The 16810-nt window shown below is 47.1% G+C and overlaps 2 protein-coding genes and 1 long non-coding RNA gene across 3 annotated transcripts; 1 reads left to right on the plus strand and 2 right to left on the minus strand.

The window, feature by feature from the left end:
* Positions 1-575: 575 nt before the first annotated feature.
* On the minus strand, positions 576-12448 carry LOC135805302 (large subunit GTPase 1 homolog). Its single transcript, XM_065319323.1, has 15 exons — positions 12213-12448; positions 10955-11081; positions 9663-9783; positions 9172-9258; positions 8699-8929; positions 7957-8161; positions 7358-7637; positions 6815-6871; positions 5837-5964; positions 4609-4752; positions 3801-3924; positions 2732-2811; positions 2284-2442; positions 1424-1474; positions 576-1243 (listed from the first exon to the last, which is right to left on the minus strand). The coding sequence occupies exons 1-15, from the start codon at positions 12309-12311 to the stop codon at positions 971-973; spliced, it is 2166 nt and encodes a 721-aa protein (XP_065175395.1). The 5' UTR covers positions 12312-12448; the 3' UTR covers positions 576-970.
* A 680-nt stretch (positions 12449-13128) lies between these two features.
* LOC135805303 (uncharacterized) lies at positions 13129-15139 on the minus strand. Its single transcript, XR_010551130.1, has 2 exons — positions 14861-15139; positions 13129-14429 (listed from the first exon to the last, which is right to left on the minus strand). It is a non-coding gene; the product is annotated as an uncharacterized LOC135805303 (long non-coding RNA).
* Positions 15140-15311: 172 nt separating this feature from the next.
* LOC135805305 (replication termination factor 2-like) lies at positions 15312-16766 on the plus strand. Its single transcript, XM_065319325.1, has one exon. The coding sequence runs from the start codon at positions 15436-15438 to the stop codon at positions 16378-16380; it is 945 nt and encodes a 314-aa protein (XP_065175397.1). The 5' UTR covers positions 15312-15435; the 3' UTR covers positions 16381-16766.
* The last annotated feature ends 44 nt before the right edge of the window (positions 16767-16810 follow it).

Consider the following 16810-nt stretch of genomic DNA (forward strand, 5'->3'; position numbering starts at 1 on the left):
TAGAAAGATGACTCAATTGGTTATTGAACCGCCCAACGGCCGACACCCCCTGAAATCCCCAAAACTCTGGGTGGACTTGAAAATGATCCCACTTATGGGCTCACCACACCTCAGTAAGTGGGTGAGGACAAGGTGCAGAAAAAGGATTGACGGCATCAGGTATCCGTCCCGGGATCCAATTGCAGTTACCCCTGCCCCCAATGAAGGTAATATTTGCTACTAGAGTGAGTGGCTATTTAAAATCAGAGTGGATCTGATAAAAGCTTCACTACAATGGTGTAGCACCATTGATTCCAGAAGCAGTCCATGGTTAACAGGTATGTATACTTCAAATAGAAAGTATTATGAACCCTGGAACCAACAAAGGTGGCAGGTACAACATTACACCTTCAAGTAGCCGAGCCTGTTGGCAACAGACCCAACACAATCAGGCATAAGTGTACCTACCAGCCGAACTAGCTGCACACACACACACACACGCATACACACACACACACACACACACACACACACACACACACACACACACACACACACACACACACAGAATCATTCGCAGAAGAAGTACAGGCACATTGAAGAATAAACGAACCTTGGAGGTTAAGTCCAAGCGGGACTGATTTCCAGCTAATAAAACCCCGAAAGTCATGAAAAGAGCTGATGCAGCTCAACACTTACAGCATAAGAAATGCGAACAGCAATGCGCAGACGTCTTGTTCGGCTTTCACAATGCCCGCAGTGCATGCACATCTGGAGACACATCATAGGTGTTATTATTGAAAATAGTATGTATGACATTTGCGATGTTGGCTTGCATGGTTATGGTAATGCTAGTGATGCTGGTAAACTGTTAGCACATCATGGAGAACGGGGGTTGGAAAGCAAATTAGCCAGAGCAGAGCAGAGCAGTACTTGCATGAGATGAGAAGAAGAGTCAAGGGTAGAAAAGTGCATGCACCGTCAACATCCATTAGTAATCATTGTTGACAAGACGCCTTGTCTTCTCCTTCTTGCCGCGGTTGTGGTGTTTCTTCCAAGGCTTGCCACCAACGTAGTAGGACGAAGTCGACGAGGCAATGCTCGCTGTGTCGCTCAGGTCATCAGGCAAACCAGCCAACTGGTCACCGATGGCGGCACCGTCACCGACGGGTTGAACGAGGCCGACTTGCTTTGTGAAACCGTCCACACGTGTGAATTCAATCGTCCGCCCATGTTTCCCGCGACTAATCGCACGTGGTTGTTTCTGTGTGGAATACGGCAGAAAGGCAATGTGGCAATATTTACAGATCAGCATTGAATGATAATAGTACTGCGTTTGTAGATAAAAAGGTGCATGCAGGTAGTGGATACAAGCAAGACTTCATCTTTCACCCGGTACTAGTAACGTAATATGTGACTTTGACTTATAAACGCCTTGAGTTACCTCTTCGAAGAATGCTTGGTCAATAGTAGTCGTGTTCTTCGTGTGAAGTATCTGCGAACAAACACAAGCAAGTTGCGAAAACAAAGAGACCGAGCAAGACGATGTTTGCGATAAGAACATAACCAACTGACAAACTCACAAAGTTCCACAACCAATGCTACCGACACAACACAGGTGAGTAAGGCCATTGGTACTACTGCTGCAGGCATGAATCACACCACCCACCGGTGGCCGACCGGCAGCGGCGCCGTATTGTCAAACGTGCAATGGGCAATGCATGGACTTAATGATCATACCCATAGTTCCACTCAAACAGTGAAACTAGAGCTGAATGAAATCCGATCATAGTGTGAGTCAAGTACACAATGTCATGTTGCATATTATGGATCATGCACAACGAGCCTCCCAGCTTTTTGCTCAATTTCGCACGCCACAAAAAAGTGACAAAACAAACGTGCCAGTTGCTGCTCAGCGCCCCTGTATGGTACTGCACTGTAGTGTACAGTAAAGTACTGTCAAGGGGACCACTCGGACAAGGCGACCACCTGTCCCAGAAGACCACTGCAATCCGGACCAAGCGATGCTATTTCCAGTCAAACGACCCTGGATAAGAAGACCATCTGGCAACAGAGAGCACGTTTTGAAAGTCCCTAGAGCGGTCGTCTTAGACAGGTTTCCCTGTACTAGAGTATATTGACTTGGTTTACACGGAGAATGGCAATCATGGGAAGGTGCGCATTCCCGTTGTGTCAATCGCCTATCATAAACGACACAACATCCGTGTACTCGAAGTAGATAGTGTGCAGGACACGCAACACTGCCATTCTTTTTCTTCATGAGCGTAGCAAAACCAACCATACCTTTAGTGCCTTGGGTATCCGTGCTTGAGCAGCAGAAGTGGCGGCGGTGGGCTTGGCGGATGCTGCCTTCTCTTTGATCAGGCGCTCCAAGTGCTGGTGATGGTACTGAAACGTGGCCTCGTCCACACCGGGAGGCGCATGGCAATACAGCAGTCGACCCTGAGACAGTTTATTACGTACCCAAACACACACGCACGTACACGTACACACACACACATACACACAAGACAACCAATTGAATTCAGCGCACATACAAAGTACATAGCATTCGAAAAGTCTACAAGGAGACAAGGAATTATGGATTTTAACCCAAGTCAACAGAGTAACAATATTCAGCAGCAGCAGGGCCAAACACCTTCGTGCATTGTTCATTGTGAGGAAGATTCCTAACGGTTATGACTAGAAAATGTTCGGATCAGCTAAGCATCTGTCTACCCGCCCACCATACCTTCACATAATCTTTGAGAATGATACGAGCACTACGTGGGCAGTCGGGTACACCCTTGGTTGTCATGAAGCCACGCACATCTAAACACACAGTGGAAAGGATCCAAAGCACACACGGATGCAGAACACCATACTGCGCCCAGAATATACCCAGAATGTACCAAGCACTACTGCTACTGAAAGTCGGGCTACACGCAGCTCTACTCTACAAGTACAAGTACAAGTCAGCAGCAGCACATACCACACACAGACACGCACACGCTTGCACTTGCTCATTGCCAAAACTGGTCACGCGGGTCTCTCTGGGAGAGAGACTCAAAAGGAATCTTGGAAAGGTGACTCAATTGGCTATTGCACCGGCCGACACCGCCCGAATCCCCAAACTCTGCGTGGACTTGGAAATGATTCCACTTATGGGCTCACCACACCTCGGTAAGTGGGGAGGACAAGGGTGCAGAAAAAGGACACCACCACACACACACACACACACACACACACACACACACACACACACACACACACACACACACACACAAACACACACACACACACACACACAGGCATGCAAATGCATGCACATGCACACACATGCATGTGCAGCACATGCCTGGCTATCTCATCTGAAAACCAACACTAAGCACAAGCACACAACTGAACTGTAGTCTGCTAGCTGATCAATAAAACACTAGTCTCATGCGTGCTTTCATGTGCTGAAATTAGCAGGCGTCAACAACAACAACAACAGCAACAACAACATACACACATATAAAACGTGGATAACCTATGCATTCTATTACTCAAATGGTTGCATTGTCATTGAAAGCTGTAAAATGAGCGGCTTATCTTGTACTCGTTTAATCAATGGCAGTGAACACACATTGTATGCTTAGGTGAAGGGTTTCATCACTTGTGTGAACACATGATATGCAGACTACACTATCCTACTCCACGATCAACACTGCACACGCACCCACAAACACAGACATGTACACTACGCTACCCCACTCCAGCCTGCACATACACTCACAAACCTTACATAGCTTTCAACCCGGTAAATGATTCGCACTTACATCCGTATGACATGAGGACTTCAAGTGGCAGTGGAGGTCGGTCGGGATCCTCCCCTTCGGCTGGCTTCGGAAGCATAATACCGTACAGTTTCTGTAGGATGAAGCGAGGTATCTTATGACAAATGTGAGCCGAGAAATAGGCAGTCAAGGAAACACTCAACACAGCCACGCAAGTCCCGCAGTCAAGGTAAGGTATACATGACACTCAACACAGCCAGGCAAGTCCCGCAGTCAAGGTAAGGTATACATGACACTCAACACAGCCAGGCAAGTCACGCAGTCAAGGTAAGGTATACATGACACTCAACACAGCCAGGCAAGTCCCGCAGTCATGGTAAGGTATACATGACACTCAACACTACAATGTACTAGCATGGCGCTGAGCCACCCTATCATGTCGTGGCCAGTATATACACACAATAACACACACACACACACCACCACCACCACCACCACACACACACACACACACACACACACACACACACACCACACTCACCACCACCACCACCACCACCACCACCACACAGACACAGACACACACACACTAACACTGGACAAGCAGCTTGCAACAACAGTGGCCAACAGAGTGGAAAGAAGAACAACCAATCAAACTATCAACCTGGCCTTCATGAGGTAATGCACATTTCATCAAACTCTTACAAAGCCAAGGCCAATCCAACAACATAGTCTCAGAACCACCTTTCTCTGTCACCAATACTACATTGTAAATTTGTAATCATCATTGACATACTCAATACAGCAGCAGCAGCAGCAGCAGCAGCTGGCCAGAGCACAAGAAGGATATGAAGTTGATCGGTCCTTCGTGATCGCGCATCTGGTCGATGGGCAGAATACCGCTGCACACCATCTCTGCCTTGGTGGAGACGAACTGAGGGAAAACTAATCCGGGACAATCGCACAACATCAGGTCGTCGTCCAGTAGCAGAGTCTGAAAGTCAGGCAAAGCAGCAGTGAACCAGAGATTTACTAGTAGATAGAAAAGTAACCCGTAAAAGACCAGGCCATAGTAACAGCACACATATGCTAGTGCCAGCAGAGACCACAGAGACCAGCTGCAGAGTCACTACACTATAGTCACTGAGTAGAGCGTAATCGGTAGTGTTTAAACCGAACACGGATTCTTCGAACGAATAATCTATCGAATAATTTCGCCCTCCATCGAACGAATAATCTATATTCTATCATACACATGATGGCATTTTTCAACACTTTTCAGCACTTTTTAAGTAGTTTTTTTTTTAATTTGCTGATTATCGGATTTTGTTATGTGGAGGTGCAAAACCGGTTAACCTGTACCGCCAAGAGTACATAACCCCCCAGAGTGTGCAACGCCTGATTATTATTATTATTATTATTTTATTTATTTTACTAGGGTGTTTCCCACAGACCTATGGTCTTCTTACGGGAGCCCCTAGAAAGGTTAAGCATGAACGAACAAATGGGCGATAATCTGTACAAGAGCGAACAGTGGAAGGCAGCATATTCCACCGATCAGAACCTATGTAGCCAAGACGAGAAAAACCAGCTTTAGTGTGGGCAGAAGGCAAGGCCAGAGAAAAAGAGATTTGGGACCTAGTGACGGATACAGCTCTGCATAGAGTCTTGGTCGAAAGTGGTCAAAGACCGAAAATCACATTCACTGCATCCATGTTTCCCTCGTATGGAAAGAACAGAAGTATTACTAGATGCCGATAGGAGATTAAAACTTGGAGGAGAAGAGTTTGAGAAGAAGTACTATGAGCAGATCTACGCAGTGCAAATATCAGTAGGGTCAGCACTGAGCATAGATTTTTTTTTTTTTTTTCGATTTCTCATAATTCCTACGACTATTCGATTATTCGTTCACCCCACGAATATTCTAAATTATTCGAATATTCGATTATTCGTTTCAACACTAGTAATCGGCATACAGGCCTCCAGTCTTGGTCCGTTCTTCTCAGCTAGCTGCTGGATATTCTTATTTTATTTTTCTATGACTACATCCCTACTGTGAAACATGTGGATGAACTAACCTGAAAGTGCTTAGTCCGTCCCGGTGTGGCTGACACTGGCACCTTCTTGTACTGGAGCAGTGCGTTGATTGTGGAGCTCTTGCCTACGTTTGGGTAACCCACCAGTCCAACAATGGCACGATCCTTGCCTGTCAGCACAGCGCACAAGAGAAGAAGAAATGTGGGATTGCACACCACAAGTCGTCACCGTTCTACCCATTCCCCCGTTATCACTACATCACCGCTATACCTACTGTTGTGGACATGGAAATCCGGTCAAATAACGAGGGGCCAGCACCCTCGGTGCGTACAGAACGTTGCATGCAGTGCACGTGTTGATCGCATTCGTACTCGCGGCTGCATGGCCAGCACCCTGGGCCGCTTGGCCTCTGACCGGATTTCCATGTCCAGGACAGTACGACTCATACTCGTACTAACTCATACAGTCAATGAGTCACACTCCCAGTCACCATGACATCAGTGTTCTACTCACTTTCGGCCATGTGTAATCGTGTTGATCGTATTCGTACTCGCGGCTGCATGGCCAGCACCCTGGGCCGCTTGGCCTCTGACCGGATTTCCATGTCCAGGACAGTACGACTCATACTCGTACTAACTCATACAGTCAATGAGTCACACTCCCAGTCACCATGACATCAGTGTTCTACTCACTTTCGGCCATGTGTAATCTTATGAAATGCTTGCTGTACACTAAGTCAGCATTCCGACAGAACCTTGTCAACGTGACAAGCCCATGTAGCTGACGGTGTGCATGACAATACAAGAAATCCTCTGCCCCCTCCCCACGGAAACATACAGGCAAAGGTTAAAACAAAGCACAGTAATGCTTCGTTGACTCTACTCACTGAAACCGCGAAGCAACTCAGGAGGAACACGCTTAATGCCACAAAGCTAGCAAGCGTGTGCCAACAAGCGCAACAGACACAACACACTCCAGACACCTACATTGTACAAGTTAGCAAGCAATGCTTGACCTACCTTTCAGACGGAACATTTTGAAAAGATCCACGAGCTCGGAGCGAGAAAACAAACGCCCTGTCCAGCAACAAGACACATGTCAAAGGTCATTGTTAATTTCCTACTACAGGTGACACTGAACTACGGCAACTTTTCTTTGGCACCCAGGGGTAGAATATATCAACGGTCATCCTGGTTTCAAAGACCATCTGTGTCCCAAAGAGTATGACATGCTGGCGGTCCCAGGCGTGCTGGTCACTGAAACTAGGTATTGCCTGTACGTAATGTCATGCAAGCTGCATTCTGTCCAGCGTGTTCGCCATAGTAGATACAACTACATACACTGGCACGTGCACATGGACATTTAGGAGTTTTTAACTCTCCACTAATACAAATGCAAGTAACGCTACAGGTGTCCTCAACAAAGATATTGCTAACGTTACCAATGGTGATCTACAAAACTCTCAACAAAATTCAAACATTGCATGCTTCATTATTTCAAGGAGAAGCCGAATAGCACAGAAGCACAAACGACCTCGAATTTCTGGAATCAACTTTCCCTACCTGAAGTTCTAAACGGCCCAGTTCTCCAGTCTGGTTCGGATGAGGAGGACGTTGCTGCTGCTGCTGCTGCCGGGGGAGGGGAACACACCTCATGGCGGTTCACCTCAGCGTCATCTGCCACTGTGCAGCTTGACTGTCCACTGGCAGCTGCCTGGCTAGAAGGAGGGGAAGTAGCCAGTTGAGGTGTACCAACAGAGCTCTCGCTACCAGACGGAGAGGTAGCCAGCCGAAGTGCTGACATGTCTGGAGCCTCCTGGGGTTCATGACAACACAACGACATCTGCAGTTCGTTAGGGATGCAGATAGGCAACAAATGGCCAAGCGCTTGAACTGTTGTCGCAGCCACACACATAGCAGCACATGGCATTTCGTTCCTCGTCCCCCCCCCCCCCCCCCACACACACACGGTAAATACGGTTGTGGCTACGGAAGTCCGACCCTATGAATATAGTGGGTATAGAGCTGAGCAACCTTAGCACTACAAACGCAGGGGTGTGCAGTCAACGGGGCTCTTCCTTATTTACGAATAGCTGCAACTCAGAGCTTCACGCTAAGAGATCCTCTTGCAACACTTCACAATGTCAATTAACAAAACTTACGCCGGAGTTGTCTTCTGCCTCTTCCTCAGTGTCGTCGTCGTCATCACCATCGCTCTCGGAATCGTCTTCTTCACTTGATTCATCTGCACGCGTCTTGCCGCCTGTCGCTTCAGCTTCCTCCTCCTTCGGCGGATCAGTCTCATCCAATGCGGACCAAAACGCTGCCTCGATACCCTCCTGACGGAAGTGGGCTGCCCAGGCGTCTCTGAAGGCAGAAAGGATCGTACGAAACGCAGCAAAGACATAATATAATAATATTAGATATCTGCTGCACAAAAGTCAAACCAGATACACTGGAGCCCAAACCCAGCACAGGAAGCAAAAACCAATGAAACACATGCCCAAGCTGATTATAGATATTGAACAAAGAATACGCCACTAATGATCCAAAGCGGACCATCACCTAGAAATGTGATACAGTGGAACTTCAGTATCAGGTACCCTGGATATGTAACACACTTTCACATGGCATTGGATATAAAGAACGTTTTTCCAATTCCAGGTTGATTGACCTCAGAGATATAAGGCCAATTCATACTTCATGTCGCGTACGGGAAAGCCATCGCGCGATGACTTTCCCGTACGTGAAATAGTTGAGCTCAGATCAACTTTTTCGCGACGCGACGCATTTCCCATACGCGAAATGAAGTATGAGTCGGCCTATAGAGTATCCTGGCTGACTCTCCGCGTCCCTTGGAGGTAGGTTAGTACTAGTAATATACTGTAGGGGCACTGCACCTACCTCTGCTCTTGAGTGAGTAAATCCGACTTGTTCAGCAGCAGGAAGTTCTGCTTTCCGGCACCGCACTCTTTCACATAACTGACGAGGTCATCGGAGCGGAACAGCAGCGGGTTGCGAGCATCTACGATCTGCACAACGACATCACTCCTCTCGACGACGCGCCATAGCTGCCGCCAAAATTCCAGATTTCGCTCGAACGGCGTGAGAGTGAGATGCTCTTGCTCCTCTAGCCTGTGGTAATAAGCGGGTAATGAGAAAGAAAAAGCAACGCATGGTCAAGGAGACGATAGAAGCCCCGAAAGACCACAGGAACAAACACTTTGAAGGTACAGACGTATAGAGCAGACAAGAGCTGGCATCATTGCTCCAGCGAAAGTAGCAACCCACAAGCACCATAAGCAACATAACATGGCAACAGGGCTGGCACAAAGCCCAACACGAGCATAAATACAACACAAAAACTAAAGCCGCACCTTGCCAGCTGGCGTCGCCATTCCAGGAAAGCTTCGCGTTCCATATACTGCAGATGCTCGCCGGTTGTTGACTCATCCCATCTCGGCCTGGAAGGGAAGATACAGAAGTGCTATTGGAAAGCCTGAAATTGTTGTAAGTCAGCTGCACATGAGGTACGGAGAGAAGTGGTACAAACGTACACACCTTTCAACTTTTAAAACGTACAGCACTTAGCAGGTAGTTTCCTGCCATGGTCGACATCGGGAAAATATGGCAGTGGCAAATGATATCTCACACACTCTTGTTTCCCTGACATACACCCAGATCAGGCCCTATGCCAGCACAAAGTACAGTGCCGGCAACTGAAACCCGACCCCCAGAGCGGTGCGCTCACATCGCAAAGGCCCAACACGGGATGGTAAAACTACGAAAACAAAGACCGGTAGAATGTGAACCCACCGCTCAGGGGGTCGAATTTCAGTTGCCAGCACTGTACATGGGCATTACATACCGGCGAGGAATGTGCAGGTAATGACTGTTCTTCTCCTGGGCGTCCTTGACAGCCTGGGTCTGCTCAGTAGAAAGCAACCCCACTGTGGCGCCAGGTGTCACCACTTTGACATTGAGACGCTCTGAAGAACACAGCATATGAAGGAATGATATTATCACACGATCAATATCAACATCAGAAGTTCAGAACACTGCAGTGAAACGTCAGTACAACGTACGCTACAGTCTACTGCAGTGCCGCTCAATGAAATCCAATCACGCGAGTCAAGTACACGCCGGGCGCTGTGCAGCCCCCCCCCCCCCCCCCCCCCCTAGACCTTTCGCGGGTTGCGGACACTGGCATGTGCACCGGTGCAGGTCGCAAACTTGACACACGCAGTGGTCAGATTTCACTGAGCACTTCACTGTACATGCCAATTCTCAGGCACAGACTTTCTTAAGTACTAAACCAATCAAGAGTAAGCGCCACGGGATTGATGCACAGCAATCAAATGCACTCCTTTCCTATAAACTGGATGCATAAGGATGAAGTGCATAACATGTGTACAAGCCGGCAGGATGAAATGGGTGTTGTATTGCTTGTAGATGCACTACGCACCAAGACTTAGTGTACTCTTGAAAGCAACTTGACAGTGTATTTTATGAACTCTGATCTGGGATGATATTATGTGGTCCGACTAAAATTTTAAGTGCACACTGAGAACCCCAACTTGTGTGGATCAAGTCACAAACAACATTCTTCCTTCTGCATACACATACACTTGGACAAAACATACCCGGGATATAGTGTACTACCCTTCCCTCTCCCGCGGGGATCCTATAATCTGTGTTTGTATTTATTCAACATTTCCTGGCTCGTCAAATGACTGCCAATAACAAATGAATGTGAAATGAATATGCTGAAGCTTCACAGTATGCGCGTACTGCAATGTGTCAAGGGCTTCTCGACTCAGGAGTGCAGGAAGTGCACCCATGGCCGGTTTCACAGGCCAGCATAGTACTGTAAGACATGTATATATAACGGAAGCAAATCTAACGTTTTAACGGATGACATTTCTTCGTTATAATAGATCCGTTGAGGCCGTACTGCTTCATATATGCTGTGTGTGTATATGGCAGAATACTGCAAGATTGTTAACATATCTTCTCGTTAACCTATGAATTTTGGACAATCGTTAAATTTGCGACTCGTTATAATAACATGTCTTACAGTAATGCACATGGGTTTCTCATACATACACCCAGCACAGCCAATCCTTTCACAAGCAGAACCATACAAGCACACCTCCTCACCGGCCGTGAACTCTGTTCCTGCAAGCTCTGCCGTGGACAGAAAGTTGTCCAAGCTACTCTGTTCAGTGACTGATGTCAGGTTCAGTCTTGCCCAGTCAGGGGTATCGTCTATTTCACTGGTGTGCAGCTATAGAGGGGCACAGAGGACACATAAAGTACTTGAAAAATGATACAGCTGCTTTCATGCAGTAGGATTGCAATCATGAACTGCGCATACACACACACACATCGTCAAATAACCCACACATAAAACTTGGAAGCAACTCACAGCATCGTTAATCCGGACAGTCCTGATCCTCTCCCCCCCCCCCCCCCCATCAGGACCGGCTAAAGTAGTTTTTGATTGCTCCGGCCATACCATATACTGTAAATATACAAAATTTCGGCGCTGCAAAATTTCGGCACTTCACGATTTTTGACATTTCGGTGGCGATTTATTTTCGGCGTGGGGTAGAGGGCATGGTATAGTGCGACAGATGCTGTGAAAAATTTCATCGGCGTTTTAATTTAGGCGTTTTGGGTCGGTGCCGAATATAGCCGAAATTAAATAGCTGCCGAAAATTTGTATATTTACAGTAGTCTCTCATACTGTGTGTACGATATGGCGGGTACGCATGACCTCCTCAGCAGTAAACACGCGTTGGTGGCCCAAAAGGTGGTCGGGCCCTGGCCTGACCGGTTCCGCTGGGCTGATGATTCCGCTTCCGCTGATGGGTTCCGTTGGAAGCGGCTTGTAGCAGATTCGTGGCACACACTTGCAGTGCAATGGTTGTAATGAATGTTCAGTTCCCCAGTTCCCTCCTCTATCAAGTTACAGTTGGACCTTGGTCTGCACCTCACACAAACGTGCGGTGTGGCGTCCCTACTTGTTTTTCAGGTGCAGCAGTGGTGAGACAATTAGATGACTGCACACCTATGTCCAAATCAAGATTTACATCCACATGCACAGCCTAGATGATACAATACACTTCCAAGTTCGGTAGGCACTCTTTCAGCTTTGCGCCGCTAGAAACGTGTTTTCTATACTCTCCCCGTATGCCAGAAAGAAAACCAAAGAGCAATGCTGGTATGATTTGCTTCGAGACAACTGGATCATTGTTCAACTGTATGTGATCTGGACAGAGTATTCTCGTTTAGGCAAGCAACGAGTGTTATTCCTAAGTTGGCGCTGGAATTTCTATGTGATGGGTACTAACGAAGCACATTTCAGTCATAATCAATATTCTTTGCATAGCTCTTCTTTATATCAACTCCTTACCCAGCTATCTCCTCCACGAGCTCCCTTTGTGTCTCGTTTACGATCCTTCACAATGCTGCGGCCAAGTCCACCGGCCTTTTTGTTCTGCCCACGGCCCATACTTATTTTATTTTCAAAGAGACAGCTACCAAGAACCAAATTCAGCACAGGCGTCTTCTATGCTCCCCTTCCATCAAGCAAAATACTTCCTCCAAAACATTCACTCACTGACTCTGCGTCTAAAATCTGATGCCAGTAATCATGGTAATTATCCAGCCAGATATCTGGTCGTTTCTTTCGTTTTCGCTGGTGCCACTTTCAGGCAGGCATTTTGATTCACCTTGGCAACTAACCGTCGATGACGACATGGCATGCAATCATGATGAGTCATACAGTTATTTACGTGCACACGTGATCTGGTGATTATTTATTATGCTGATTGTACCGAAGTACGAGTTGTACAAGTCATGCATGTACAGTATCATGAACCGGCTGTAGGTGTAGGCTGCAAAATAGTTTGCTATCAGTTTCATGTGGTCTTCTTGGACAGGCCAGGTGGTCGTCTTATCAGAGTGGGCCACATTTACAGATTTTACCCTATCCACGATTGTAATCTTCGTTACATCGACCAAACCAATAATACAACCTGTCGAATGTCACAAATCTTATAGTCTTCTGACAATGTACATGCATGTATTTTACCAATACATGTACCACTTTCCTGTCTCCACTGAAGTGAAGTGCAACAACAGTCTACAGTCGTGGCCACAGAAATCCGACCCGTAAACGGGTTAATGCGGGTCGAAATTCTTTGGCCACGACTGTACAAGACTTAGTGTCATTAGCGTATGCAGTCTACGCGAGATGGCAAAGCATGTAAAGGCAGTGCTATGATTTAATGACAAACGGGTGTCGCAAGTGCCTGCGACACGCATCCTTGATTCTTCACAATATATTTTGCCATTCTCAACAAGAAACACGACTCGAGGGCTCACACTTTTCCCTACTGAACTAGCTTCATAGGATAGGAAAAGCAGGAGCTCCGGCATAGGGAGCAACATCTATTGCCAAAGTCACTGCCTCTTTTTCGTACAGATAACTAACCTACTACTGCAAATAAAATAATAGTAAGTACATTGTACAATAAGCCAATAAAAAAACTAGGAAATGAAATGGACAGGCAGGTAGTTGGGAAGAGTCGATGTTTGCTACAAGTTAATGAAGCTACATTGCCAATGCTCAGATCGAAAGAACTGAGCTACATGCTCGTGTAGAACTAAAGATCCAGCTACCACTTGACCACAGCTATGCCCAAACTCTGGAAAGGGACTGAGCAAGGTGGGCAAAATCCTCAGCAACCCCACTTGCCAAAGGGTAAGTGATGCAGCAACTGAGAGAGAGAGAGAGAGAGAGAGAGAGAGAGAGAGAGAGAGAGAGAGAGAGAGAGAGAGAGAGAGAGAGAGAGAGAGAGAGAGAGAGAGAGAGAGAGAGAGAGAGAGAGAGAGAGAGAGAGAGAGAGAGAGAGAGAGAGAGAGAGAGAGAGAGAGAGAGAGAGAGGAATAGAGTAAGAGAGAGAGAGAGAGAGAAAGAAAGAGAAAGAGAGAGAGAAAGAGAGAGAGAGAGAGAGAGAGAGAGAGAGAGAGAGAGAGAGAAAGAGAGAGAGAGAGAGAGAGCACAGCAAGCAGGACAAGCTATCCAACTTGTGGCTGATGTGGCAAGCGCCACGGTGTACAGGTAGACTATGGCAGGGAGAATACAACAAGGACGTGTGTCCATTGGAAATGGTACCAACTTCGCAGCGGTACACCAGGTTATCTAAAGGGGCTCAAAGTGAGAGCATGGAGCAGACTCGCACACGCTACACTCCATACCGGAGCTTCATCGGTTGCTGACAATAGGAACAGAGGTGCTCACCATGTTTGGCCAGTAGAGGTAGTCAGAGCTACGTTCTCTGAATAGCACCTGGCATCTACAATTAGACACAGGTCTATTTTTCATCCCTCACAGCAGGAGTGGACATCGTTCACATTGCCCTCGGTTTGTGATTGAAGGGCAACTGGATGTAATGGTCGCAGCACAGACCTGAAGCATATCTCTGCTCACTCAGCCTTGGCATGTGATGAGGATGCACTGGTGTCTGTGTCCTGCCCGGCCGAGGCATGACCGCTATCGTCAGCCCCGATGTCCGCATTCGTGACCGGCTCAGCTGGTGTGACGGTGGCCATCTCCAAAATAAACCTACAGAACACACACACACACAGAGCTGAGCAAATACTACATGTACAAGGATTACAGGATGCATGCATGGTTGGCCATGCTCTCAGTCTACAAGCATAATGATATCGGATAGTGCATGAGCAGTTTTCAGGACCGCATGCACATTACTGGATTTCCGTGTATTCTACAGGACGTTGACCTTACAGGGGGAGCCCAAAGTATTAGGAACACCATATATTTTCTAAAGACACATAACAAAATGTATGCAAGACTGTACAAAGCTGTACAAGTCATGCAACACATGCAGTGGATGTAATTCTCAGTACATGTACATGTACATTATCAAAAGGTATTTCGAAGATTTACTAGATTGTGTTCAAAAACTCTTCGCTGCCTGTATTAGAAGTTAGAGCCCTCGCTCAATGATTGAATGTAGCTCCGCACATACGTACCAGTTAATGGCTATCCACAGCAGGGTTGTCAGAATGGAAATGAAAATGACATGGATGTTCAAATCCACGAAAACAGCAATGAGCACCAGCACCGACAGCAAAACGAAGAATGCAAAATTGGTCGCGATAAGAAGAGACTGATTCACCCCTGGTTCAAATATAGAATTCACTAGTCCCTCCATCTGGAAGCAAACTTGAGAAAGCGGTCCTACAGTGCAATGTAGCTCGGTGGCCTGGATCAGGCATGGATCATGGAGTCACTTCAAAGTAAAGTAAAATTAGTTTGAAAGAAGAATAAAAAAATGGGAAAAGATCTTCAGACTTCTTGCATTACGTCATTTCCCTCAAGCAAAAATCGAATGATCTCGTGGTGACATGAATGCCAGAATGGAATGACTATATCGACTGTGTCATGTCGATCCAGAAAAAGTGTTGTTGTTGAAAAAGTGTTGTTGTTTGGAAGTGCTCTACACATACAAACCAGACGCTGATGTTCATTGTTTTTTAGTGTAGAAACGCACATTTCAAGTTGGAGTGGTGCGAGGCAGAGCTCCGTGACTTGTCTCGCCGTCAAGATGGGATGTGATGGTGGTTCGATACCGCTTCGAGCGGACATGATTCGTGTGAAGAAGAAGAAAGCTTTGCTAGAACGAGACGTGGAATTGGATATCAAATGGAAGAAATGTGCTCTGACCGGTGAACCTCTTCGCGAACCTGTTGTGTCCTGCGAGCTCGGAAACCTGTACAATAAGGAGGCCGTGTTGGAGATGCTGATAAGTAAGTCTAAGCCTGAAGTGGCTTCTCACGTTCGTAGCCTGAAGGACGTTGTTGTGCTTCAGCTCACCAGTAAGGGATCATCCAGTGACAAGCCAACTGATGGAGCCAAGGCAGAGACCTACGTGGACATGTACGATGCTCAGTTTGTGTGCCCGATCGTGGGAATCGAGATGAGCGGTCGTCATAAGTTTATGTACATTGCAACATGCGGCTGTGTGATGTCGGAGCGAGCTCTGAAAGAGGTTGGTGGATCCCGCTGTCAAAAGTGCAATGCAGAGCACACGCCTGATGCTGTGCGCACCCTGAATCCAGATAAGGAGGAACAACATGCAATTCGTGCCCAGATAGAGGAACGTCGGCAGGCTGAGAAAGAAGCCAAGCTAGCAAAGAAAGCATCAAAGCGCAAAGCCGAGGCTGCGTTGGGAGAAGATGATGATGCTTGCACAGGAAAGTCTACCACTGAGGGAAGTGCTGCGAAGAAGGCCAGAGTGGCCAAGAGCAGTGATTCGGCCAAGCCGACGCGAGAGGCGAATGTAGTTCTAACTGGCGCTACTCGCAATGCGCTTAATGTAGCTGAGGCAGCCATGACAGGACTTGTGACTGCCAAGCAGTACAAGACCGTTGCTGAAGACCCGTCCGCAAGCCGAGTCTACAAGTCACTCTTCACCTCGTCGCGGAAAGAACCGTCTGATCCAACAAAGCCGAAAGGCAACTGGGTTGTGCAGCCTGCCTATCACTTGTGAGCTGTGTGGTGGACTGCAGCATTTCCACGTGAAAACTTGTGTAAATAGCACGATTGAAAAGTTGTATATATTCTGTAAGTAACTTTAATACTGTGTGTGTGTGTGTGTGTGTGTGTGTGTGTGTGTGTGCGTGTGCGCGCGCGCTCGTGTGTGTGCGTGTCGTCATAGCTGGACTTGATGACTTTATGATTGTCATTCTGTGTATTGCTGAACTGCATGTGATCCATTCCTGCGAGCATTGAACTGCAAAGCCAGTGTCTTGTTCCTCTCCATGTTCGTTGGCGAATGTTCACCACTGCACTGTCAGATACTGTACATATCATTAGTATTGAAGTTTATTCTGAATTTTGCATATTGACGATTGCCAATTTGTGTTGACCAAGCCATTCTTGTTGTCTTCCACTGCTGTTATTTGGGAACTAGATCTGTT

Source organism: Sycon ciliatum, chromosome 1 (genome assembly GCF_964019385.1).
Source record: "Sycon ciliatum chromosome 1, ocSycCili1.1, whole genome shotgun sequence".
Classification (NCBI taxonomy): domain Eukaryota; kingdom Metazoa; phylum Porifera; class Calcarea; order Leucosolenida; family Sycettidae; genus Sycon; species Sycon ciliatum.